The following is a 27,616-nucleotide window of genomic DNA, read 5'->3' as shown; positions in this document are numbered from 1 at the left end:
ACATATAAGTACTTAATCCATTGAAATTGTCTCTATAACCTAGACCTATAGATCAAATGTCACAAGTAATCATTTCTAATTTATTACCTTTAGCACTTCTGCACCTCGGGCTTCACAGTATGTGCATAGTGTAGATGTTATAAGTTTGAATATTAAATTTTAAATGTAGAGCAAGGGGGCGTGAATTAAACATGAGTGTACTGTGGTTGAGATAAAGAATATGCCCTCCAATTTTTGTTGGTTGTGAAAATAATCCATTTTAATGAATAACTCATTGTTATCTTTTGCGAAATTGATGATAAACGTATTCCACAAGTTGAAAGCTCCCAGATACAGGCTACAGTTCAGTTGGGCAGAGAGTTGTAAACCACACTCTGCTTGTGCCCATTGCCATGCAGGTAGAGAACTGGCAAATTTGGTGCTATTTGCTAATTTACTGGATAGTAATGCTGGTTCAGATGAGGTGTATGCCACTGACTACTCAAAATTGTCCACAGACACCAATTGGCACAGGTAGCTTGCTCCTCTTAACCACAGTCCTAGAGAGAGAGAGAGAGAGAGATCATATTTCTGCAGGGGCCAGTCAGGAGGTCCTCAAGGACTACCCTTGGAGAGGAAGGAATGCAGGTGGCCAAGCTGTTCAATTTCACCCTATTCCACAGCACTTTTCTGATTGCTTATATATGCTTTATGTACATTTTTTTTCAAATTGTTTCTTGATTGCTAATGAAGTGATCCTAGTGAATCTCTAAATATATTAGATAAAATGCTGTGCACTCATAAACCAAAGACAAGAATTTTTGTTCAGCAGTCAAACCTGATTTTGGGTGCATTTCCAAGTTCTAATTCTGCATCAGACATCTGAAAGGATGTTTGAAGGTTTTTTAAAATTTATTCATTTGCAGCATGTGAATGTGCCTCTTGAGGTCAGTACCTGCTGCTGCTATCTCTCTGGTGGAGGGAGTGGATGTTGCAGGTGGTAGATATTGCCAGTCAAGTGTCTGCTTTGTCCTGGATGCTGACAAGCTTTTAAGAATTATTGGAGCAACTGAGCTACTAATACTTGTAATCCTATTAGCCTCTGCCAGCAATCCAGGAACCACACCAAAGGGACAATCTTTTATTATCACTTCTTGAAACTGTAATTGATTCTCAGATGACTGGAACACCTAATATGCTGTAACAAAAGCAGAAAGTGCTGGAGAAACTCAGTGGGTTTGGCAGCATCTATAGAGAGAAAAAAAAGTGAATATTTTCAATCCAGTGCCCCTATGAGAGAACTGAAAATAGCTGGGAAGAAGTTGTATTTGTGCTGATGATGGGTTGGCCTGGGTGGAGTTGGTGTTGGTGGTGGTTGGGGATTAGGGGTGGGCAGCAGCAGTTTGATGAATAGAGTACATGGATACAGTGCATAGAGAGACAACAAAAAGAAATAGGCAAACAAATTATTGATGATAAGCCAAGAGAGAGAAATACTGGGCGTTGGGTGCTAACAAATAACTCACTAAAACAGGACCTAGGAGTGTGGAAGGAGCTAGCAAACGTAGAGGATGGTGATAATGTTCTGAAATTGTTAAACTCAGTGTTGAATCCAAAGGCTGTGGCGCCCCCAAGCAGAAGTTGAGGCCTGAAGCACTGCAACAGGCCTGAGATAGAAATGTTGACATAGTAACATGGTGTTGAAGTGGCAGGCGATTGGAGGCTTGCTGTCATTTTTGTGGATCAAGGCATAGATCTTTGGCAGAAATGGCTCCATGCAGTGAAACAAAGAACCATGGGAACAGGCCATTTGGCCCTTCGAGTCTGCTGTACCATTCAATATGATCATGGCTGATCATCCAACTCAATATCTCCCATATCATTTGAGCCCTTTAGTGTTGAGTGCTATATCTAATTCCTTCTTGAAATCGTACAATGTTTTGGCCTTAACTGCTTTCTGCAGCAAATTCCACAAGCTCACTGTTCACTGGGTGAAGAAATTCCTGTCCCAATATGCACTTCTTCACATGATTTACAGTGATATTTTTCTTTACCTGTCCCTCTGGGAGTCTTATGTGTCCATATTTGGGATTCATGGTTGTACTCCTTATAACTTTACACTCATTAAATTTAAGGGACATGAAGTTATGGGCATTGCACCCTCAGTGTTGCTGTGTATGTGTTTTGCAGCTGAGAGTCTACATCAATGGTGTAAACTTAGAACATCTGCCCTTGTGTAATTTTCCTGATCATTTGGCAGTTGCTAAATCTCAATAAATTCACTTTGTATAATCCCTGACATTTGATAATTTGGAAATCACATTGAAATGTTGAGTTGTCAACACACTTTGAAGACTCTACTTTGAATTCTCTTCTGCAGTTGATGGATAAAGCAAGAGGGAGAAGGTTATTACTGAAACTCCAGTGAAAACTACTTCAAAGAGATGTCATATACCAATTTACAACTACATCCTCCACCTTGTTTAAGCTTTTCTACACAACTTTAGACTTCATGAGCCAAAAATATGCTTGTTATTTATTTTATAAACCCAAATAAATAATACTGATAGAATTAGCTTTATCCATCAATGCTGTCATATTATCAGGAGGATTTAATGTTTCAAGTTATGGTTTTTCTTAACTAGATCCACATGACTCTTACTTATCAAATTTAATCCACCTGAAAGCTCAATAATTCATTCCCTATAATGATGTTTTCCTCCATCATTCCTTTAGCTTTTCTGTTATCCAGATTGCTCCAACCTTCATATTTATGATGAATTTTGGAAGCTTTCTACTATATTCATATCTCCTATGTTCATTTCTTTTGAGCTGTGTTCTAAAAGCATTGCTGAAAAGGAATATTTCAATTGTGATTCAGTGTTAGGATTAACAAGTAGATCAGCAAGTGACAGCTCCTCTGTGACTGCAGGCTACAGACAGATTTTCCTGCCTCAATATTTTCTGTGTCAACTTGTTCAGAGATGCTCTGGGGCATGTGGAGCTTCAACCTGGGCCTCTTGTTTCAGAGACAGGACACTACCACTATGCCACAACAATCCTCAGATTTTTAATGTATTTTTTTTCTTCTTCTAATTAACCTATTCAGAATGCAAATACACACCTCTGGAGTGGATGGAACCTGAATCTGGGCTTATATTTTTAATACTTTCTCATAGGTCATGGGTATTGCTGGCTGGTCAGCATTTATAAGCCATCCCGAGTTGCCTGTGAAAAGGTGATGGTGAGCTGCCTCTTGAACTGCTGCAATTCATTTAGGTAGACCCACAATGTCCTAAGGGAGGGAATTCCAGGATTTTGACCCAGCAACAGTGAAGGAACAGGGTTATATTTACAAGTCAGAATGGTGACTGTCTTGCAGAGGGGAACTTGCAGGTGGTGGTGCTCCCTTGTCTCTACTGTTCTTGTCCTTCTAGACGGATGTGGCCATGCATTTGGAAGATGCTGTCTGAGGATTTTAATGACACATCTTTCGGGACGATACCACTCCTGTTGCACCATGAGCTCCCTTAAATGTTCCTACATAGATATTCAAATAGATTGTTTTCACCTGACATCGTTTGAAGTTCAAATCTTGACAACAGGTGAATTTGAGCTCAGGGAAATACTTTTAAAAATAGTGTTAAGTCAAAATATTTTAATTATTCTGAGGCCTCAACAATAATTTGGTATAATGGGTGTAATTATTTCAAAAGGTTCAAATTTGCAAAAATAAGAGCATAAGAATGATACAGCCCTTGCTGAAGTGTAAATTGATTTTTTACATGAGTTACAAATCACAATTTGCTGGCCATAGCAATTTCCTTTTGCAAAAACAGCACTTTGCTATTGACTGCTCTGATTTTTATGAAATTGATGCATTTGGATATTAATTATCCATTAAGCCTATGATAGAAAGTTAAATCTTTATTGTCAAGTCATTGGTTCAGGTCAAACATGGACGAAGAAACCTCACTAGTGCCACTACTGAGCAAGCTAGCCAAGTGCTGAAGTGCTACAAGCTGTTAGTCTGGGTCTGCAGCAGGTATTAAAAGAATCCAAAAGAGGGAGAAAGCTATGTGACATCGTCGTCACCAATCTACCTGTCACAGAATCCCTTTCTGTGACACAATCAGTTAGCAGTGACACCAGTGCATATGACCCCCAGTTTCTCGTTAAAGATGCCCTCCATTCTTTGTGTGGCATTCATTGAGATTGATTTTGACCAAATCTAACAACTTAAAGTGGGCATCCATAACTCGCGTCATAATAGTATTGAATCACAATCTTTCACCTCACTGCCTACCATATCATGCTCTACCATTGCCAAGTGAATAACTTTAGATAGATAGATAGATAGATAGGTAAAAGAATTACAGTGCAATACAGGCCCTTCGGCCCTCGATGTTGGCTCCACAGGTGTGCGTAATCTAAAGCCCATCTAACCTACACTATTCCATTATCGTCCATATGTTTATCCAATGACAAATTAAATGCACTTAATGTTGGCGCGTCCACTACTGTTGCAGGCAGGGCATTCCACCCCCTTACTACTCTCTGAGTAAAGAATCTATCTCTGACATCTGTCCTATATCTATTACTCCTTAATTTAAAGCTATCTACTCTCATGCTCGCCATCACCATCCGAGGAAGAAGGCTAATCTAATCTTCTGGTTATCTTGTATGCCTCTATTAAGTCACCTCTCTAACAAAAACAGCCTCAAGTTCCTCGGCCTTTCCTCATAAACCTTCCCTCAATAATAGACAACAGTCTGGTAAATATCCACTGCACCCTTTCCAAAGCTTCCACATCCTTCCTATAATGCGGTGACCAGAACTATACACAATACTCCAAGTGCAGCCACGCCAGAGTTTTGTACAGCTGCAGCATGACCTCATGGTTCCGAAACTCAATCCTTCCATCAATAAAAACTAACACAGTATGCCTTCTTAACAACCCTATCAGCCTGGGTGGCAACTTTCAGGGATCTTTCTGCTCATCCACACTACCAAGAATCTTACCATTAGCCCAGTACTCTATTCCTGTTACTCCTTCTAAAGTGAATCACCTCACGCTTTTCTGCATTAAACTCCATTTGCACTATCTCTCAGCACAGCTCTGCAGCTTATCCCTCTGTAATCTGAGACATCCTTCTGCAACTGCAACTCCTCTGCAACTCCGCTGACCTTAGTATCATCCGCAAATTTACTAACCCATCCTTCTATGCTCTCATCCAAGTCATTTATAAAAACAACAAACAGCAGTGGCCCCAAAACAGATCCTTGCAGTACACCACTAGTAACTGAACGCCAGGATGAACATTTCCCATCAACCACCACCCTCTGTCTTCTTACAGCTAGCCAATTTCTGATCCAAACAGCTAAATCATCCACAATCCCTTGCCTCCGTATTTTCTGTAATAGCCTACCGTGGAGAAGCTTATCAAATGTTTTACTGAAATCCATATATACCACATCAACTGCTTTACCCTCATCCACCTGTTTGGTCACCTTCACAAAGAACTCAATAAAGTTTGTGAGGAATAACCTACCCTTCACAAAACCGTGTTGACTATCCCTCATAAGCTTATTCCTTACTAGATGATTATAAATCTTATCTCTTATAATCCTTTCCAAAACTTTGTTCACAACAGAAGTAAGGCTCACTGGTCTATAATTAGCAGGGCTGTCTCTACTCCCCTTCTTGAACAAGGGGACAAAATTTGCTATCCTCTAGTCTTCTGGCACTATTCCTGTAGACAATGACATAAAGAACAAAGCCAAAGGCTCTGCAATCATCCCCCGTGGCTTCCCAGAGAATCCTCGGATAACTCCCAACAAGCCCAGGGGGCTTATCTATTTTCACACTTTCCAGAATTGCTGACACCACCTCAATCCCATCTATTCTAGTAGCCAATATCTCAGTATTCTCCTTGACAACATTGTCTTTTCTCCTGTGTGAATACTGATAAAAAATATTCACTTAGCGCCTCTCCTATCTCTTCGGACTCCATGCATAACTTCTCACTACTGTCCTTGACAGGCCCTAATCGTTCTCTAGTCATTCTTTTATTCCTGACATACCACTAGAAAGCTTTAGAGTTTTCCTTGATTCTACCTGCCAAAGAATTCTCATGTCGCCTCCTGGCTCCTCTCAGCTCTCTCTTTTGGTCTTTCCTGCTAATCTGTAACTCTCAAGTGCCCTAACTGAACCTTCACATCTCATCTTTACAGAAGCCTCCTTCTTCCTTGTGACAAGAGATTCAACATTTATTTGGTAAACCACAACTCCCTCACTCAACCCACTTCCTCTCTGCCTGACAGGTACATACTTATCAAGGAAATGCAGTAACTGTTCCTTGAACAAGCTCCACATTTCAATTGTGGCTGGAAATGTGTTGCTGGAAAAGCGCAGCAGGTCAGGCAGCATCCAGGGAACAGAAGAATCGACGTTTCGGGCATAAGCCCTTCTTCAGGAATGGCTTATGATCTTACTGAAACATCTAAACACCAGAACCTGCAACAACCAGTCCTGTCCCTTTTCTATCCATGTCTTCGAAATGGCCACAAAATCAAAACTTCAGGTACCAACCTATGCTACAAGTTCACCCACCTTATTCCGGATGCTCCTGGCTTTGAAGTAGACACACTTCAAACCACCTTCCTGCCTGCTGGTACAGTCTTGTGACCTTGAGATCTTGTTCATGACCTCACTACTGTCAACCTCCTGTATACTGGAGCTATAATTCAGGTTTCCATCCCCCTGCTGAATTAGCTTAAACCCTCCTGAAGAACATTAGCAAATTTCCCCCCAGGATATTGATACCCCTCTGGTTCAGATGTAGACCATACCATTTGTAGAGGTCCCACCTACCCCAGAATGAGCTCCAATTATCAAGGTATCTGAATCCCTCCCTCCTACACCATCCCTGTAGCCACATGTTCAACTGCTCTCTCCCTGTTGCTTGCCTCGCTAGCAGGTGGCACAGGTAATAAACCAGAGATAACAACTGTTGCTTGCCTCGCTAGCAGGTGGCACAGGTAATAAACCAGAGATAACAACTCTGTTTGTTCTAGCTCTAAGCTTCCACCCTGGCCCCCTGAATTTCTGCCTTACATCCCCATCCCTTTTCCTCCTTCATGGTGATCCTTTTATGCTGATTAATCTAACATCTATTGTCAGAAATATACTTAAGTTGATTATTAGGGAAGTAAAAACAGAACATTTGGGTAATCATAATCTAACCAAGTAGAGCAATCATGGTTGAGAGGAAAATCGTGTCTGACTTAGTTTTTTGAGGAAGTCTCAGCCAGAGTGCAAAGAGGGGTGCCAGTGGATGTGTTATATTTAGATTTCCAGACGGCATTGACAAGGTACCTCTCCAAAAGGTTAAGTCATAAAATAAGAGCCTGTGATATTGGAGGCAGTATATTGGTATGGACAGAGAATTGGCTAATGAGCAGGAAACAGTGAGTTAGAATATGGGGGTTTTTTTCAGGTTGGCAACTGAAAATAACAGGGTTCTACGAGGATCAGTGCTGTGACCACAACTGTTTACAGCATATATTACTGACTTCGAGAGAGGAAGTATATGTACTGTAGCCAAATTTGTAGATGACAGAAGTGCAGGGAAAGGCAGGTTGCAAGAGGGATACAAACAGTTTACAGAGATATTGATAGGTTAAGAAAGTGGTCAAAAAATTGGCAAATGGAGTATAATGTGGGAAAATGCAAAGCGTTAATTTTAGAAGGGAGAACAAAAGAACAGTATTTTTGTATTTAAATAGAAACTACAGAAAGCTGCAAAAGGACTTGGGAGTATTTGTACATGAATCACAGAAAGCTAGCACACAGATGGTGTAAGTAATCAGGAAGGCTAATGCAATAGTGGCCCTTAGTTCAAGGGAGTTGGAGAAAAAATATAGAGAAATCTTACTGCAACTGTACAAGTTGCTGATAAGACTACAACTGGAGGACTGTGAGCAGTTTTGGTCCCCAGATTTAAGGAACAATATCATTCTATTGGAGGCCGTTCAGAATAGGTTCGCAAGGATGATCCCTGATATGCAGACATTTTCTTATGTGCAAAGATTGAACAGGCTGGGAGTGGAGTTTAGAAGAATGAAAAGCGATCTCCCTGAAATGTATAGGATTCTTAAATGGGCTTGACAGGGTAAATGTTGAGAGTATGTTTTCCTTTCTTAAGAAAGTATAGGACCAGAGAGCAAAGTTTCAGAATAAAAGGGTGCCAATTAAAGACTGAGATGAGGATGAATTTTTTCTCTGAGGGTAGGGTGTTCTTTGGAACTCCTTGCCACAGAGTTGTGGGGGCAGATGCTTGTGTATATTTAATGCTAAGGCAGATTCTTGACCAGTAGCGTAATCGAGGGTTATGGGGAAAGGGCAGGAAAGTGGATGTGAGGAATGGCCGGGTCAACAATGATGGTATTGAATTGTTGAGCAAGCTGGAGGGGCCAAATGGCTTGTTCCTCCTGTTCCTATTTCTTATGGTCTTACCAAGTCCGGGGATTATCCTGGTCCAATGAAGAGTGTAGGGGCATACCAGGAACAGCACCAAGCATACCTAAAAACAAAAACAGGTATCAACCTGGTGAAGCTACAACATGTGACTACTTTAATTCAGACAGTGGAAATATGATGTGATGAACATTGCTAAGTAACTCCACAACCAAAGGATCTGAACTAAGATCTCTAATACTGCCAAATGCAACATTGAATGATGAGCAATTAAACCATGAACAGGGGGATTGAGATTTCATAAATAACCCCATTCTCAGTGATGGCGGAGGCTGGCACAAAGGACAACGCTGAAGTATAAGATTCACTTTCAGCCAGAATTGTCGAGTGGATGGTCATTTTGGTCTCTTCCTGAGGCCACCAGCACTATAGATGCTACTCTTTAGCAATACAGTTTACGTCATGTGAATAGCTGAAGGCATGGATGGTGAAAAGTCTGTGGGCCTCAACTTTATTCTGGTAATAGCCCTGAAGACATGCACCAGAACCAGTGCTGGGGCCAAGTTGGCCCACTAAGGCTGCAAAATTGGCATCTATCTGATAATGTGGAAAATTGCCTGGTTACGTCCTGTGCATAAAAAGCAGGAAATCCAACCCAGCCAATTACCACCCATCAGTCTACACTCATTCATCTGAAGAGTGATTGCAGATGTCTTTAACAGTGCTATCAATAGTACTTACTCAGTAGTACATTATGGTTCAGAAAGTGAAAAAAAAGTCTCATTTCTTCAAGTAGTAATTATCACTGGAGATTTTAAACATGCCAAAGTTTAGGATTTTAACTTTTTATTTTGTCTTTAATTTGAAATTTCTTTCTCTTCCTTTATTTGTCTTTTTAATCTGTTAATTTGACATAGAATTCAGATATCTTTTCATTCCTTCCTCTGTTTATTTTTCAATCTATATATCTCCTTCCTCATGGAGAAGGTCAATGGTCCCATATACCCTCTGGTTTTGTCAGTGCTTTTCAACTGAAACTTCAGCAACTCTATCAAGTCTAAATGTCTAATTAACAGTACATCCTATGTATATTATGCCCTAATATTTACACACACCCTTAACATAACATCCATGCTGCAGAAATGCCAGGCAACGACTATCTCCAATGAGAAATAATCCAATCACCACCCTTTGACATTCAATGGCATATCTCCACTGACTTCTCCAAAATCAATATCTTTGGTATCATTGACCAGAAACTAAACTGGACACACCATATAAATACAAATGACTACAAGAGCAGGTCAGAGTCTATGGAGTACTGCAGTGAGTAACTCACATCCTGACTCCATATAGCCTGTTCACCATCTCGGGCACAAGAATAGTAAGAGAATCAAGGTTTGGGTTATGGGAAGGAGGCAGGAAAATGGGGTTGAGAAACATATCAGCCATCAAATGTGGAGCAGATTTGGTGAGCCAGATGGTGTAATTCTGCTCCTATGTCTTATAGTCTAAGGCAGGACTCTGATGGAATACATCCCACATACAGCTCCTACAACACTCAAGAAGCTTGACATCATCTAGGTCAAAATAGCTCACTTGATTGGCACCATTTCCACAAACAATCAGTCTCTCCACAAACACTGCTCAGTAACATGCATTGTAGAAATTCTCCAAAGATCATTGGACAGCATTTTCCAAGCCCACAACCACTTCCATCTAGAAGGACATGAGAACGCCATCACCTGCAAGTTCCCTTCCAAGCCACTGAACTTGGGGAAAATATCATTGTTCAATTACAGTCACTGGGCCAAAATGTTGGAATTCTCTCCTTAACGGTATTATGGGTTTACCTACAGCACATGGACTGCAGTAATTCAAGAAGGCAGTTCATCACCACCTTCTCAAGAGCAAGCAGGAATGGGTAATAAAATGCTGGCCACAACCCAAGGATGATTTTTCTCGCTGTTTGTTTAGGTTCTGCAGATTTAAATACAGTGCTTCCAGTTTTTGAAAAGATTTGTAGTTCAGGTTATGGATAAGGATGCAGATTCATTTGCCAGGCATTTCGTCACCTCTCTGTGATGCACTGATGATGTCACCGAGTGAGGCAATGAAATGTCTGCAGATAAACACATCAGCTCAGCGAACGAATATACAACCTTAAATACAGCGTATCTGAATCACTAGTTTGTGTTCTTTTACATACTAAATTAATTATTGTGTAAGCCATATTTCCTAATTTACATTTGGAGATATTCCTTGTTTATAGTTTGTGTCAAGTATATATTGCAAAGCTTGCAGATAGTTAGATTTTCACAGTTACGACCACTACACTGGTGATACTAAGTTTCATTTCAAGATTGCTGTGATATTACTTGTGTTCAGATAATTTGAATCAGGCCCGTTTGTACTTTTACTACCTTCAATACTGAAGAAAAATTAAAAACTAGAAAATTCGACATTTGCAAATCTGTTTATGCTTTAACACTTATAAGACAACTCACATTCTTTGAGAATGCACTATAATTCGAGAAAAAATAATTTTTATCCTCCGCTTCCTCCTTTCAGGTATTCAGATTTCATACAGTTTTCTTATCTCTACATACTTTAAGGTCTTACTTCTGGTCTCTTAGATCTGTTTAAATTTTTTTTAGAAGATTTGTAAACAGCTAAAGCCATTATGCAGCAGTGCTAATTCTTATGTTATTATGCCACCAAGGTCTGAGAGACAAATGAGTGGAAATTTAGAAGTCAAAAGATATCCCGCTTACAGCATTTAAAAGTCTATATATTAGAAAAAGGGAATAGTTAGTGATGTGTTGACCATCTCATCCTAACATCACAAATCATTTTCAACTGCATTTTGCAAATTCCAGCTACATCACATCTAGTGTGATGTGCAAGTTGTGAAGCTGACTTCCTGAATGTGGTCTTATACTATTTCTCTCTCAGATTCAGGGAATGTGGACATAGAGTTTGCACAGATGCAGACACGCATGTTCAAACAAGTACCCATGCACTCTTCCTTTTACATTCAATCAATGTTGGACAGTACTCTAAGAAGCTAGTCCGTAATTTAACACCTGACTTCAGATTTGATTGAGCATTTTTCTATAATGTGTCACAAAGCTGGTCCCTTTTTTCTAAAAGCTGTTCCTTTTCTCAAGGATACTGTGTCCTTGATTTTTTTCAGAGATGACATAAAACTCTCCTGGCTCCAAGGTGATGAGTTTGGTACAGAGATGATAAAGGATTTTGAGAGGCCCTTTATTTTATATGTAAACAGATGAGTCTTCAGGCTGAAGTGGTCATGTTTTAGAAGTAACCTGTATAATGAAAGAGAAGTGGTCAGCTCTCTAGCTAAACAGTTCAGTCCAGAACAAGTTAGGAGTTCAGCTGTGTGGAAACAGGATACTAGACTCTCTCTCCTTCTGCCTTTCTAACTTTGACCTGTAAGCATTTGTTCCATTTTACTGTTTTTTGAGGGGGTTCGTTTATTGGTACTGTTTTGTGTAATTGGAACAGCATAATTAAGTCTAGTTTGGACAGACTGAGTTCTGTAGGGGTTCTTTATTCTGTTCTTTGTGTTTCATTGTATAATTTTGTGAATAATATTTTTGTCTGTTTTAAAACCTGGTCGTCACCCTAGCTAACTTACTCAGGGTAATTTTCACTGTACATTTACCGAAACAAATTGCAATGTTATGGTCTGGGTTGCCTGCTTAAGAATGTTTTGAGTGGTCTGGCCTAGTCCATAACAAATGTATTTGATCCAGCTTCCAGTGGAAATATGATGTGACGAATATTGCTAAGTACTCAGAACGAGTGTTAGACTTAGTGATTTCATTGTTTCTCATGCCATTGCTTTAATGGTTCATCTGACCTACCTCAGGTGTGTCCATGATTGCTTTCTCAATGTTAACCCTATAACCCCACATCTATGTTGATTTGAGGATGATTTTACACCTTTTTTCACAAACTGTTGACCTCACGATTTCTTATTGTCTTTGATTGTTTTCTCGTTCTTACTGTTCGTGGTTGCACTCTGATCATTTTTAATCTACGGAACATAGCAATTGCCTTTAATTAAAAATGACAGCATGCAAGTGTTCATTGTGGACCTGGCACCAAGATAGTATAAAATTAATCAATGCCATTTTTAATTTTAAAAATTACTGAAGCAAAACTAATTATTGACACAAAAGCATAAACTAATTGAGTGAGAAAGCACAAGTTTAGTTAATAAACAAGGGAAGAAACAGTGGAAAATTGAAGTGAGTCCAGCTTGGATTTGGATCACCCATATGAAGAATGCATTCTGAGGGGGTTTCCAGGTACATGCACACTTTCCAGGAAAAGTTTGTTCTAGTTGAACATTGGTGCGTTCACAAGAAAGGTTTCCAAATACACTCAACTGAATCAGCTTCTTAAAAAAATAACTTCACTGGTCTTTTGACCCTGCATTACCATTTAACAAGTGATCGATCACACTGCCAATGGTCTAGGTAGTTTTTCTAAAATAGTTTAATATTTTCTAATATAGAAGGTTGGATGTGTAACATTTTGTCAACAAAATGTTGCTAGATTCCTGTGAAGAGCGTAAGAATTTATCGGTAGCAGCAAGGTCCAACAGACCTGATTTAGATCAGAATTCTGATTAACCACAGTGGGAAGTCTTATTATGGTTGCAATGTGTAACAACACAGTGAAAATATTCAAGGAGTGATCGCAATAATCAGGCAACTGTTTCTGTGATGTTTGATTTGAACAACTGTGCACATGTTTCTGTCTGTGAACAGTGACGGTTTGTCTCACATCATCTTTTTTTGTATTGGCTTCCCTTTCAGGGGCTGCATTTGGTCGCCTTGTTGGAGAAAGCATGGCAGCTTGGTTTCCTGATGGCATCCACGCAGATGGTAGTATTTATCGTATTGTGCCAGGTGGATACGCTGTTGTAGGTGAGGTTTTTTTATGTCTGCCATAATTATTTTTGGCTGCCACAGAAAAATAGACAAAGCACAGTTTATGTCAAAATGAGTTGGAACATTTCTGCCAGCTGCTTAATTCCTTGTTTCTCTCTGCAGGGGCTGCAGCGCTGGCAGGTGCAGTGACCCACACGATTTCCACCTCCGTGATTGTTTTTGAGCTCACAGGCCAGATCTCCCACATCCTTCCAGTGATGATAGCAGTCATTCTGGCCAATGCTGTTTCCCAAAGTCTGCAGCCCTCTGTCTATGACAGCATTATTCGCATCAAGAAACTTCCGTATCTTCCTGAGCTCGGTTGGGGACATCTTGAGTGAGTAATCTTTCCAATTACTACTATTTAAAGGGATTGGATACACCCAGACAGTTAAAGCTTCAGAGTTAGTGTTTTCATGGCAAACAGGCATAGATTAAGTTAACATTTCACACTCTAGATCTTAATTTTGTTGTTTGAATATTGACCAAGAAGCATCAAGGTTGAAATTCTGAGGATGAATTTTGTGGAAGCAGTGAATTTTGGTGGCTTTCCAAAAGAATATCTGCTTTACATTCATGATGAAACTTGTTAAACATCAGGCTCGTGTGAAATGTTGAAGTTTTGTGAATTTAGCATTTTCTCTTGGTCAAAATCTAAACTTGCTTTTGTAATGGAATATTGGAATTACATTCAGATAGAAGCTGCAGTGAGTCCTGGGGTCAAATGATCTTGACAGAACACAAACTGAGCATTGTTGAGTAACATTTTGCTGAAGCTTCCCTTTTGATAAAACCATTGAGGACTACGAGGACTTGGGGCTATAGCCTCAAAATAAAGGGGAGTGGATTCAGGAGTGAGCCGAAGAGGAACTTCTTCTCCCAAAGGTTTGTGAATCTGTGGTATTCCCTGCCCAGTGAAGCAGTTGAGGCTACCCTGTTGAATGTTTTTAAGGGAAAGATAGATTTCTAAATGGCAAAGGAATTAAAAGTTATGTGATCAGGCAGGAAAGTGGGACTGATTGTACAAAAAAGATCAGCCGTGATATTATTGAATGGCAGAACAGGCTTGAGGGGTTAGATTAGATTAGATTACTTACAGTTGGAAACAGGCCCTTCGGCCCAACAAGTCCACACCGCCCCTCCGAAGCGCAACCCACCCATGCCCCTACATTTACTCCTTACCTAACATTACGGGCAATTTAGCATGGCCAATTCACCTGACCTGCACATCTTTGGACTGTGGGAGGAAACCGGAGCACCCGGAGGAAACCCACGCAGACACGGGGAGAACGTGCAAACTCCACACAGTCAGTCGCCACCGTGTCGCCACTGTTAGATAGCCTACTCCTGTTCCTATTGCATTAAATGATATTGAATCTCCTATTACCTCTGGGCTGGACTTTATGGCTTCTGGTAAGGAGAGGGCAAAAATAGGAAGTATGTGATCTGCTTGCTCCTACCTCCTACCTCCACTCCCAGGGTATGGAGTCTTGGATGATCAATGAGCCACTATTTGGCAGTGCAAGCAACCAATTTGTGGGGAGGTCTCCATGCTCAGTGAGGCACCTGGGTCAGGATGCAAGCAGGATAGAACTAGAAGTGAACTGGAAGTCAGTCATTATCACCAAATTCAAGCTCTCTGCTCTGTCCCTTTCTGTACAATGATGACAATGCAAAAATAACGAATAAATAAAGTTTAATGGTGTTGAAATGCTGCCACCTTCAGCAGACTTTACTAATACATGCAGCGATGATCCTTTCTGCAAGCTTTTATCACCTGTCCTTGTGCCACCTCCTCATTGATATTTTCTAATCAATCTGCTCAGAGATGTAAAGACCCACCTCTGGAGCAGTTGGAACTTCACCAGGGCCACCCAGCTAAAAGATAGGGATACTACCACTGGACCACAAGAGCCTTACTGCCACCTCCTATCCAGGGTAAATCATGTCCAAGCATTTTCTGTCTGACAATCAAAGGGTGCGGATGCTCGCCAGTAAAGGGCTTCCTTACCACCTCTCTTAAATAGTGGCACCACGTTAGCCAACCTTCAGTCTTCAAGCACCTCACCTATGACCACCAATGATCCAAATTTCTCAGTAAGAGGCCCAGCAATCACTTCCCTAGCTTCCCACAGAGTTTGGGATACACCTGAACAGGTCCTGGGAATTATTCACCTTATGTATTTTAAGACATCCAGCACCACCTCCGTAATTTGGACATTTTTCAAGATGTCACCATCTATTTCCCCACATTCTGTATCTTCCATGTCCTTTTCCACAGTAAACACTGATGCAAAATACTCATTTAGTATCTCACCCGTCTCCTGCAGCTCCACACGTAGGCTGCCATGCTGATCTTTGAGGGGCCCTATTCTCTCCCTGGTTACCCTTTTGCCCTTAATGTATTTGTTAAAAAAACCCTTTGAATTCTCTTTAACCTTATTTGCCTGGCTAGAAAAAGGGAAGCCTTCAAAAATAAGATAATGAAAATCCAGAAACAGTATGTTCCTGTTAGGGTGAAAAGCAAGGCAAGAGAAATTGAGGTTTTGGTCAAGAAAAAAAATGAAGTTTTTACGTATGGACAGCAGAGATCGAGTGAATCCTTAGAGTATAAAGGCAGCAGGAGTATACTTAAGAAGAAAATTAGGAGGGCAAAAAGGGGATATGAGATAGTTTTGGCAAATAAGAGTTAAGGCGAATCCAAAGGGATTTAATAAATACATTAAGGACAAAGGGGTAACTCAGGAGAGAATAGGGCTCCTCTAGGATCAGCAAGGCAGCCTATATGTAGGGTATGGGGAGATACTGAGCATTTTGCATCAGCGTTTACTGTGGAGAAGGACATGAAAGATACAGAATGTGGGGAAATAGATGGTGACATCTTGAAAAATGTCCATATTACAGAGGAGGAAGTGTTAGATGTCTTAAAATGCATAAAGGTAGATAAATCCCCAGGACCTGATCAGGTATACCCCAGAACTCTGTGGGATGCTAGGGAAATAATTGCTGGGCCCTTTGCTGAGATATTTGGATCATCAGTAGTCATGGGTGAGGTGTGGAAGTTGGCTAATGTGGTGCCACTATTTATGAAAGGTGGTAAGGAAAAACCAGGGAACGATTGCCTGGTGAGCCTGACATCAGTGGTGGGCAAGTTGTTGGAGGGAATCCTGAGGAACAGGATTTACATGTTAGCCAGTTTTGAGAAGGTTTGTAGCTCAGGTTGAGGTTCTGGATGTAGGTTTGCTCGCTGAGCGGGGAGGTTCATTTCCAGACGTTTCGTCACCCTACTAGGTAACATCTTCAGTGGGCCTCCGGCGAAGCAGTGTACATGATTCCTGCTTTCTGTTTATATGTTTCGGTTTCTTTGGGTTGATGTTATTTCCTGTGGTGATGTCAGTTCCTGTTCTTTTTCTCAAGGGGTGGTAGATGGGGTCTAATTCGATGTGTTTGTTGAAAGAGTTCCGGTTGGAATGCTATGCTTCTAGGAATTCTCGTGCGTGTCTCTGTTTGGCTTGTCCTAAGGTGGATGTGTTGTCCCAGTTGAAGTGGTGTCCTTCTTTATCTGTATGTAAGAATACTAGTGAGAGAGGGTCATGTTGTTTTGTGGCCAATTGGTGTACATGTATCATGGTGGCTAGTTTTCTGCCTGTTTGTCCAATGCAGAGTTTGTTACAGTTCTTGCACGATATCTTATAAATGACATTAGTTTTGATTGTTGTCTGTATAGGGTCTTTCAAGTTCATTAGCTGCTGTTTTAGTGTGTTGGTGGGTTTGTGGGCTACCATGATGCCAAGGGGTCTGAGTAGTCTGGCAGTCATTTCCGCGATGTCTTTGATGTAGGGGAGAGTGGCTAGGGTTTCTAGTATCATGGTAGCCCACAAACCCACCAACACACTAAAACCGCAGCTCATGAACTTGAAAGACCTTATACAGACAACAAGCAAAACTAATGTCATTTATAAAATATAGTGCAAGAACCGTTACAAACACTAAATTGGACAAACAGGCAGAAAACTAGCCACCATGATACATGAACACCAATTGGCCACAAAACGACATGACCCCCTCTATCACTTGTGTTCTTACATAGAGATGAAGAAAGACACCACTTCAACTGGGACAACACACCCATCCTAGGATAAGCCAAACACAGACACGCACGAGAATTCCTAGAAGCATGGCATTCCAACCGGAACTCTTTCAACAAACACATCAAATTAGACCCCATCTACCACCCCTTGAGAAAAAGAACAGAAAATGACATCACCACAGGAAATAATATCACCAACCCAAAGAAACCCAAACATATAAACAGAAAGCAGGAATCATGTACACTGCTTCGCCTGAGGCCCACTGAAGATGTTACCTAGTAGGTTGACAAAATGTCTGGAAATGAACTTCCCAACTCAGCGAGCACACCTACATCCAGGGTTGACATGTACTTGGAAAGGCAAGGACTGATTATGGATAGTCAACATGGCTTTGTGCATGGGAAATCATGTCTCACAAACTTGATTCAGTTTTTTGAAGAAGTAACAAAGAAGATTGATGAGGGCAGATTGGTGGACATGATCTATATGAACTTCGTTAAGATGTTCAACAAGGTTCCTCATGATAGATGGTTAGCAAGGTTAGATCACATGGAATATAGGAAGAACTAACCATTTGGATACATAACTGACTCAAAGGTAGAAGACAGAGGGTGGTGGTGGAGGGTTGGATTTCAGACTGGAGACTTGTGACCAGTGGTGTGTCACAAGTTCAGTGCTGGGTCCACTGCTTTTCGTCATTTAGTTAAATGATTTGGATGTGAACATAGGAGGTATAGTTAGTAAGTTTGCAGATGACACCAAAATTGGAGGTGTAGTGGACAGTGAAGAAGGTTACCTCAGAGTACAACGGGATCTTGATCAGATGGACCAATGGGCCCAGGACTGGTAGATGGAGTTTAATTTAGGAAACTGTGAGGTATTACATTTTGGAAAGGCAAATCAGGGCAGGACTTATACACTGAATGGTAAAGTCCTGGAAGTGTTGCTGAACAAAGATCTTGGAGTGCAGGTTCATAATTCCTTGAAAGTGGGGTTTCAGGTAAATGGGATAGTGAAGAGGGCATTTAATATGCTTTCCTTTATTGGTCAGAACATTGAGTATAGGAGTTGGGAGGTCATGTTATGGCTGAACAGGACAAATGGATAAAGTCTTTTCCCTGGGATAGGATGTCCAGAACTAGAGGGCATAGGCTTAGGGTGAGAGGGGAAAAATTCAAAAGGGACCTAAGGGGCAACTTTTTCATGCAGAGGGTGGTGCTGTATGGAATGAGCTGCCAGATGAAGTGGTGGAGGCTGGTACAATTACAACATTTAAATGGCATCTGGATGTGTATATGAATAGGAAGCGTTTAGAGGGATATGGGCCAAGTGCTGGCAAATGAGTCTATATTTGGTTAGGTTATCTGGTCAGCATGGAGATGTCTGACCGAAGAATCTGTTTCCATGCTGTACATTTCTATGACTCTCTGACTCAAAATAGTAATCTAATAACCTGTTATATATACAGAGTAATACATGTGTTTTATTTCAAAATGGCTGGTGGGCCTCCAGATTTGGTATTCACTTACCTTCTGTAATGTTAGAGTCTGGTGTGGTGATATGGAATTGCTTACCCAATGTCTCACACCATATTTAAATAAGTGTTTTAATTGTACAATTTTTGATTGTAACATCCAGTCCTGTCCCTTGTCTACGTCATCAACTCCCTCTTCAGCATGTGTTCACACTTTTCACAATTTTACTATACCATTTTTTTCCTTCCTTATCTCTCCGACAAATGTATATAATTTCCAGTAGATTTAGTTCCCATTTTTATCCAACTTGTAGTTGATAAGTTTCTGTTAATGCTACTAAGGCTAGATCTTCCTGCAAAGTAATTCTTTTCAGTTTTCCCAAACCTTTCCATCAGTCTGCAGATTGCAGTGCATCCAATTTAACCATGATGAGGTGTGAGTGTTGGACTTGGGTGGACAAGGCCAGAACTTGCAGGACACCAGGTTAAAGTGCAACAGATTTATTTGAAATCACAAGCTTTTGAAGCGCTGCTCCTTCATCAGGTAAAGTAAAGAGTACCGCATAGGCAGGAAATTTATAGGCAGAGAAGCCAAAAGATCATACAAATGGAGTGAGTGGGGTATCGACAGACTGAATAACAAATCATTACAGGTGATCAGAAGTGTCAGATGGTATGACTAAATGTCAACAGCTGAATAGCAAGTGAGGGGATCACATATGACCCTATTGAGGTAGAGAGATAATTGCAAAAAACAAAGATGGTACTGGAGACAAACCAAATGGCTGGACTAACATGATAGGTATAAGAGTCACATGCTGAGGGTCTAACCAAAGTGACAAGTAATCGTGGTTGTGGGTATGTTCACCGAGCTAGGAATTTGATTTGCAGACATTTCATCCCTATCTCGGTGACACCTTCAGTGTTTGGAGCCTGCTGTAAAGCGCTGTTGTACTGTGTCTTCTGGAATTTATTTGGTTCTGTTTCTGCTGCTTCCAGTTTCCAGTTCCAGTTGTTCTTTGTAGTGGCCGGTATATTGGGTCCAGGTCATGTGCTTGTTGGTTGAGTCCATGGATGAGCTACAAATCTTTAACAAGTAATCTAAAACTGTACAACCTAATTAAAGTAGAGAGATCTTAACAAGTTATCAAGATTATGGTATGAAACGTTATCTCATGCCCTAGAGTTTCCATACCTCTGCCCTACTGAATCTGACAGTGACCACCCATTTGCCAGGCCATGCCACCACTGGTAAAATGTCACAAGGATCTCATGGTCTGCCCGTAGAGAGTTGGGTTCCACTTGCAATATGGCAACAACGTAATCCTTGATCTTTGAAAATTCTGACCACAATATTATAAAAATCAACAAGGGGGAAGGTTTTCATTATAATAAGCCTTTCAGAGAGGGTTCAGACAAGGCAAGTTGTTTTTCGTGGATCTGTTCCCCCTGTTGCCCCATTCCTGCTGAGGGATGGAGCAAGTGAGAAACCCAAAATTGTGTCCTGAAATCTGGCAAATTGCGTTATCAAAATAGACTCCATGACAAACAGTAAAAGCATAAATTCTTTCAGATTTATCAGAACCTACAGTTTCCGGGCAGAATGCACTGGTCTATTCACAACTTGTCTTAAGTAATAACAGTTGCCAGTTTACTACAGTACATCTCATTCTCAACTCTGTCAGCTATCACATATCAAACTTGCTGCAACCTAAAATCTTTGCTTTACTGAGTGATTATCACTGAATAGAAACAGTGGATGACAGTGACAATGCATGGATTCACATGTTAGTAAAACAGAAACTGATTCACAGGAGTGTCCTTAGGGTCATGTATGATTTCTGATTAGTATTTTTCTTGATCATGGCATTCCTGTACAACCTGAATTGCATTCTGCTTCCTAGATTAGGGTAAATATAATTCCCTAGTCAAAGCAAAGAGAGTACACCACACATTTTCCAGATGAGAAAAATTGGTGAAGATTTATCATGCCAGATGTCCATTTACTGAGCATTAATTTTCTACAGACTGCTGTAATTACACCCTTTAACAAGCAGGAATTTTAATTCAAAAATGATTTGAGACCAGGGTGACCTGCACACCATTTCTGGCATGCAGTAAATTTTTCTAAACCATGCTGTTTTTAAGTGTACATCCGTGTTTGTTAGGTTTGGATTAAAAAAATTGTCAAAGGGATGTAACATTGGCTCAGTATATTTTGACAATTTCTCCTTAATATTCTTCATTATTTTGTTTTATCTCTGATGGCAGTTCAGTTCTCATGTGCCTTTTCTTGAGTGCCGAATATTTTCTCTTTATTCATGGATTAGATGTTACAGTATCTGAAGTTCTGGTGAAGGAGCATAGGTGGGTTGCTGCATTGCATCTTGTATGTGGTACGCATTGCTGCAACAATGTCAGTTTTGAAGGTTGTGAGTGGGATGTCAGTCAAATGGGTTAACTTGTCCTACATGGTCTAGAGCGTCTTGGTTGTTGTTTGAGTTGCACTCATCCAGGCAAGTGATTAGATTAGATTACATTACAGTGTGGAAACAGGCCCTTCGGCCCAACAAGTCCACACCGACCCGCTGAAGTGCAACCCACCCAGACCCCTACAGTTACCCCTTACCTAAATTGCTACGGGCAATTTAGTATGGCCAATTCACCTGACCTGCACAACTTTGGACTGTGGGAGGAAACCGGAGCACCCGGAGGAAACCCACGCAGACACGGGGAGAATGTGCAAACTCCACACAGTCAGTCGCCTGAGGCGGGAATTGAACCCGGGTCTCTGGCGCTGTGAGGCAGCAGTGCTAACCACTCTGTCACCGTGCCACCCACTAAGTGGTCATGCTCTATCCCTCTCCTGAATTGTGCCTTACACATAGTTAACAGGTTTTGGGGAGCTGGAAGGTTAGTTACTCAGAGTCTTAGAAATATACAGCACGGCAACAGACCCTTCAGCTACATAAATCTCATCCCATTTGCCAGTATTTGATCCATATCCCTCTAAACCCTTCCCATTCATATACCCATTCAGATGCCTTTATAATGTTGTAATTGTACCAGCCTCCGCCTCTTCCTCTGGCAGCTCATTTAATACAGGCACTACCCTCTGCATGAAAACGTTGCCCCTTAGATCCTTTTTAAGTCTTTCCATTCTCACCTTAAACCTATGCCCCATCTTGGTTAAAGACCTTGTCTATTTACCCTATCCATGCCCTTCATGATTTTATAAATCTCTACAAGGCACTGTAGAATTCCTAGTCTATGGCCTGCTGTTATACCCACAATATATGGTGGGTCCAATTCAAGTTTATGATCAATGATGACCCTCCAGGATGTTGATTGTTGACCAGCGCCATCAAAGAGTTATTCTAAAGCTGGAAGAACAGCATCTAATATTCCCCTTGGGGACCCTGCTGTCTTCAGGACTAATTTTAGGGCCTAAGCACCTTCTCCCATGTACTTATCCCAACTCCCCACACACCAGGCCTTGTCATTACATGGGCTGCCACCACAGACAATCCATTGTCAGCCACTAATGGTCCCCACTGATTCTTCCAGGCAAACCTTCACTCATTCCTTTGTCTGTTCAACTGTTGTTCTCTCTCTCTCTGGGTTCCAACCATACCTATAAGTTACGCCTCATCCCTCACCACTCACTACATTTGCAACACATACCAAACATTTCCAAACTGCAATCAGTTCTGAAGAAAGGCCATTTGACCTGTAACATTAACTCTGCTTTGTTTCCACATGTTCTGCCAGACCTGTTGAGTTTTTCCAGCGTTTTTTTTTGTTTCTAATTTCCAGCATCTGCATTTCTTTGGGGTTTTTTCCCCCAATTGAGATGTTTTGTAAAGGAACCAAATGGTGATTAAAACAAATTGCACTGTGTGAGAGGAGTTTTATATCCATCAACTGGAGCTAGATCATTTGCATCTAAAAGCAGAGGTGCCCATTTCTTAATTTGCCAGGTCATTAATGCACACAGAGGTTTCTGTTCTCAAAGGAAGCTGGGAAAGCTTCATTAATTAATAATGATAAATGCTTTCCAATCACAATATGTCATACTTTGAGTGGCATTGCAGTAAAACAGCATGTGAACACAATCAAAAACTACAGAGAGGCCAGCAATTAAATCTGCAAATACCGGTATGTCAACCTGGCAGTATCCATGGGAATGCTAGTCACAAAAGCAGCGATAGTTTTGCCCAAATCCTGAAATTACAGAGAAATAGACATTTTTAAAAAAGCACAGGTGTTCTTTGACAATTCACAGTACAATGCTGTACTAAATTGTTCTTTGTTCATGTTTAATCCACGCAAAGAATGGCCTCCTGACACAGACATTTACATTCTTCTTGAGATACACAAAAGATGAATGATACGGAGGGCAGAACTGGAAGTTTAAAGCATTCTGTTGTACAAAAGTTAAACACCTGTTTTAGAAACAAGAGGAATTGAGGTCAAACTTGCCAATAAATTGCCCTTTCTTAGAAAACCTGCAGACCTGTCAAAATGCTTGCCCTTCAGGACATGTTGGGCAATAAAACATTACATCATTGATGAATTTACTATTCTGCTACATGAATTTAATAATCTTTACATTAAATATTAAAATGCAATTAAAATAAGCATTCCAAGATATATTGAATCACTTAAGGCACTAGAGTCTATTCACATTTTGTAAACTCTTTTTGTACAGGTATAGGTGGCACTGGCTAGGCCAATATTTATTGCCCATTCCTAATTGCGTTGAGAAGGTGGTGCTTAGACATCTTCCCCAGCAACTGTAATCCATCTAGTGCAGGTTCACTGACAGTGCTGCTGGGAAGGGAGTTTTAGGATCTTGACTGCATGACAGTGAAATAATTAGCAGAGAGGTTGTTCCACGCCAGTAGAGTAGGGCTTGGAGGTGAACTTGAAGGTACTATGTTTCCATGCACCTGGTGACCATGTCCTTTCAGATGGTAGAGGTTGCAGGTTTGGAGGCGCTGGGAGCTTTGGATTATTGCAATGTATCTCCTAGAGAGTACACACTGCTGTCACTGTGCTTTGTAGTAGAGAGAATGAATGTTTAAGATAGATAGTGGATGGGATGTTGATCAAGTGAACTGCTTTGTCCTGAATGGCCTCGAGCTTCTTGAACATCCTCATCCAGGAAAATGAAAAACATTCCACAACAATCTTGACTAATGACTTATAGATAGTAGACAGGTTTTGCTAAGTCAGGAGACAAAAGTGAGGACTGTAGATGCTGGAGATTAGAGTCGAGAGTGTGGTGCTGGAAAAGCACAACAGGTCAGGTAGCATCCGAGGGGTAGGAGAGTCGATGTTTCAAGCAAAGGCCCCTCATCAGGAATGAGGCTAGTGAGCCGAGGAGGTGGAGAGATAAATGGGAAGGGGGTTGGGGCTGGGGGAAAGGTAGCTGAGAGTGCAGTAGATGAATGGAGGTGGTGTAAAGGTGATAGGTTGGAGGGGAGGCTGGAGCGGATAGGTGGGAAGGAAGATGGACAGATGGGACAGGTCATGAGGGCAGTGCCGAATTGGAAATTTGGAACTGGGATACTGAAGAGCTTCAGAGCAGAGGAGACGACCTGGGGGTTGCAGTGAGAGACAGTCACTGAGATCCTTGTAGAGAGAGGAGGAGAACTTCAAGGTAGGCATCCTTGGAAGAGGCTTCGCAGTGAGATTAGAATCAACTAGGAGAAAGTGAAGACTGCAGATGCTAGATATCAGAGTCGAGAGAAGTCAGGAGGTGAGTTACTAACCTAAATTCTTAGCCTCTGACCTGCTGTTTACATTACATTACATTACAGCGTGGAAACAGGCCCTTCGGCCCAACAAGTCCACACCGAACCGCCAAAGCACAACCCACCCATGCCCCTACATTTAGCCCTTACCTAACACTACGGGCAATTTAGCATGGCCAATTCACCTGACCTGCACATCTTTGGACTGTGGGAGGAAACCGGAGCACCCGGAGGAAACCCACGCAGACACGGGGAGAATGTGCAAACTCCACACAGTCAGTCGCCTGAGGCGGGAATTGAACCCGGATCTCAGGCGCTGTGAGGCAGCAGTGCTAACCACTGTGCCACTGTGTCACCTTGCCACCCACTAGTCACAGTATTTATTTAGCTGATTCAGCTCAGTTTCTGATCAATGGTAACATTAGGATATTGATCGAGATGGGTTCAGAGATGATAATGAATGACAAGGGGAGACATGGTTACATTCTCATTGGAGATGGTCATTGCCTGTACTTAGATGGCACTAACACAGCTTATCATTTATTAGCCATGTTAGATTTGTCCAGATCTGGTTGTACTTGGGCATGGACGGTTTCAGTATCTGAGGAGTCATGAATGGTGCTGAATATCATACAATCATCAGTAAAAGAACTCACCACTCCTGACCTTATAATGGAATAAAGGTCATTAATGAAACAGCTGAAGGGGATTTTTTTGTCAGGGACACTACCTTGAGGAAATTTTTCATCAGTGTCAATGACCACAACCATCATCTTTTGTGCCAGGTATGGCTCCAACCAGCTGAATGTTTTTCCCAGTTCCTATTAACCTCAATTTCTCCAGGGCTGCTTGTTGCCACGTGGTTAAAGGAGCCTTTATGTCAAAGGCAGTCACTCTAGTCTTACCTTGTAGATTCAAGAACAGCTTCTTCCCCTTGGTCATTAAGCTTGTGAACGGATCTCTCAGATTTCAGATTTAATGTTGACCTTGCTTTTTGTGCACCTGCTCTGCAGCTGTAACGTTGTACTCTTCACTCTGTTCTATTACCCTCATGCACTTTGTATGGTGTGATCTGTCTGTACTGCATGCAAAACAAAACTTTTAACTGTATCCAGGTGTATGTGATAATAATAAATCAAGCCAAATATATTAAACAAATTTCTATTGCTCTTCTTAAACTTTCCATGTTCAAAGATTTTATAAAGATCTGTAGATCAAGTTCTTAGCTAACCATACAGAGAGTTTCAGTCTATGGATCTGAGTTACTCCCATATGGTGGCATAGCCTTGTTCATTGTCTAGCTATCCTGACAAAGCCAACCCATGCACCGCAATGGCTCCTTGTACCACCCAGCACTACTTAAGCCTTAATCTCAGGTATGTCCTAAGGTGTTCCCTTCATTTACTCATTTTCATACTGTGCATTTGCATGTGATCAGCTTTTCCATGTGTATATATATCTATTGCATTTATCTTTCCTCCTCCATTGGTGTCTCAACCAGCTCAGTGCTATTCAACAGTTTCACAGGAATCAAGTCTCACCTGCAAGAATTTCCTTCAACTCAGCACCCAACATACTACTGTTATCTTGTTTGTTTCCCGCTAGGAATCCTCAGTCCCTGATTTAATTCCTTTCCATGGCTGTTGATGTTGAGTGAATCAGACAGAGTAGAATGCTATTTGACTCTGAATGAGCCACATCATAACAAACACCAAAACAGCTGCTTTAAATAGTTACAATACTTTTAATTTCAACATATTCAATTATCCATCAGTCATCTTGCCATTTATAAATTGCAGTTCATCCAAAATTCTGCCTACATGTACGTAGCCCACACTGTCTTGTTTTTTCTATTATCCATATCTTTGCAAACATTTAATGAGCTGTCATTCCTCAATGCGTCAATTGTCCTCAATGAAAGTTTGCTGAATATTTCCAATGATTGTAACCTTCTGCTGCTGTGTTCCAGCATAGGTCCTAGGTTCTTTGCTTGTTAGACCATAAGACATAGGAGCAGAAACTAGACCATTCAGCCCATTGATTTTGCTCTGCCATTAAATCATGACTGATATGTTTTTCAATCCCATTCTTCCGCTTTCTCCCTGTAACCCTTGATCCCCTTGATACTCAAGAACCTATTTATTTCAGTTTTAAATATACTCAGTCAGGTGGTCTCCACAACCTTCTGTGTCAACGAATTCCATCGATTTACCACTCTCTGGCTGAAGAAGTTTCTCCTTATCTCCATTCTAAAAGGCCTTCCCTTTACCGTAAGGCTATGCCCTTGGGTCCTAGTTTCTCATACCAATGGAAACATCTTCCCAATCTACATTGACCAGGCCACTTAGTATTCCGTATGTTTCAATTAGATCCTTCCTCAGCCTTCTAAACTCCATCAAGTATAGACCCAGAGTCCTCAAATGTTCCTCAAATGTTAAACTTTTCATTCCTGGAACCATTCTTGTGAACTTCCTCTGATCATGCTTCCAGGGCTAATACATCCTTCCTGAGATATGGGGCCCAAACCTGTGCACAATACTCCAAATATGGTCTGACTAGAGCCTTATAGAGCCTCAAAAGTACATCCATTTGTTTATATTCAAGTCCTCTCAAAATAAATACTCTCATTGTATTAGCCTTCCGAATTACTGACTCAACCTGGAATAGGACTCCTAGGTCTCTTTGCACTTCAGACTTCTGTATTTTCTTCCCATTTAGAAAATAGTCCATGCCTCTATTCTTCCTACCAAAGTGCACGTCCTACGGTATTGGCTGGAAGTTAGAAAATCTGATCAAAACTCCTCCAGTACACAAAGCTCCGGCTTGTTGTAATTGGTTCCCCCAAAACCTTTGTGACCTCTTTGACCTTG

The 27,616-nt window shown here is 41.1% G+C and overlaps 1 protein-coding gene across 2 annotated transcripts in view; it reads left to right on the top strand.

Annotated features, from left to right (window-relative positions):
* The window catches only part of LOC122555979 (chloride channel protein 2), a 624,753-nt gene that overhangs the window by 479,686 nt on the left and 117,451 nt on the right, over positions 1-27,616 (top strand). For both annotated transcript variants that reach the window (XM_087993551.1, XM_043702310.2), the window contains exons 14-15: positions 13,309-13,419; positions 13,546-13,759. In XM_087993551.1, coding sequence (XP_087849677.1) covers positions 13,309-13,419; positions 13,546-13,759 — 325 coding nt within the window. The remainder of the gene's footprint in view (positions 1-13,308; positions 13,420-13,545; positions 13,760-27,616) is intronic.

Source organism: Chiloscyllium plagiosum, unplaced genomic scaffold, assembly GCF_037043375.1.
Source record: "Chiloscyllium plagiosum isolate Xiang-an unplaced genomic scaffold, Cpla_swu_hap1 HiC_scaffold_13, whole genome shotgun sequence".
NCBI lineage: Eukaryota > Metazoa > Chordata > Chondrichthyes > Orectolobiformes > Hemiscylliidae > Chiloscyllium > Chiloscyllium plagiosum.
The sequence above is the reverse complement of the archived record's forward strand: the minus strand, read 5'-3'. Positions and strand labels throughout refer to the sequence as shown.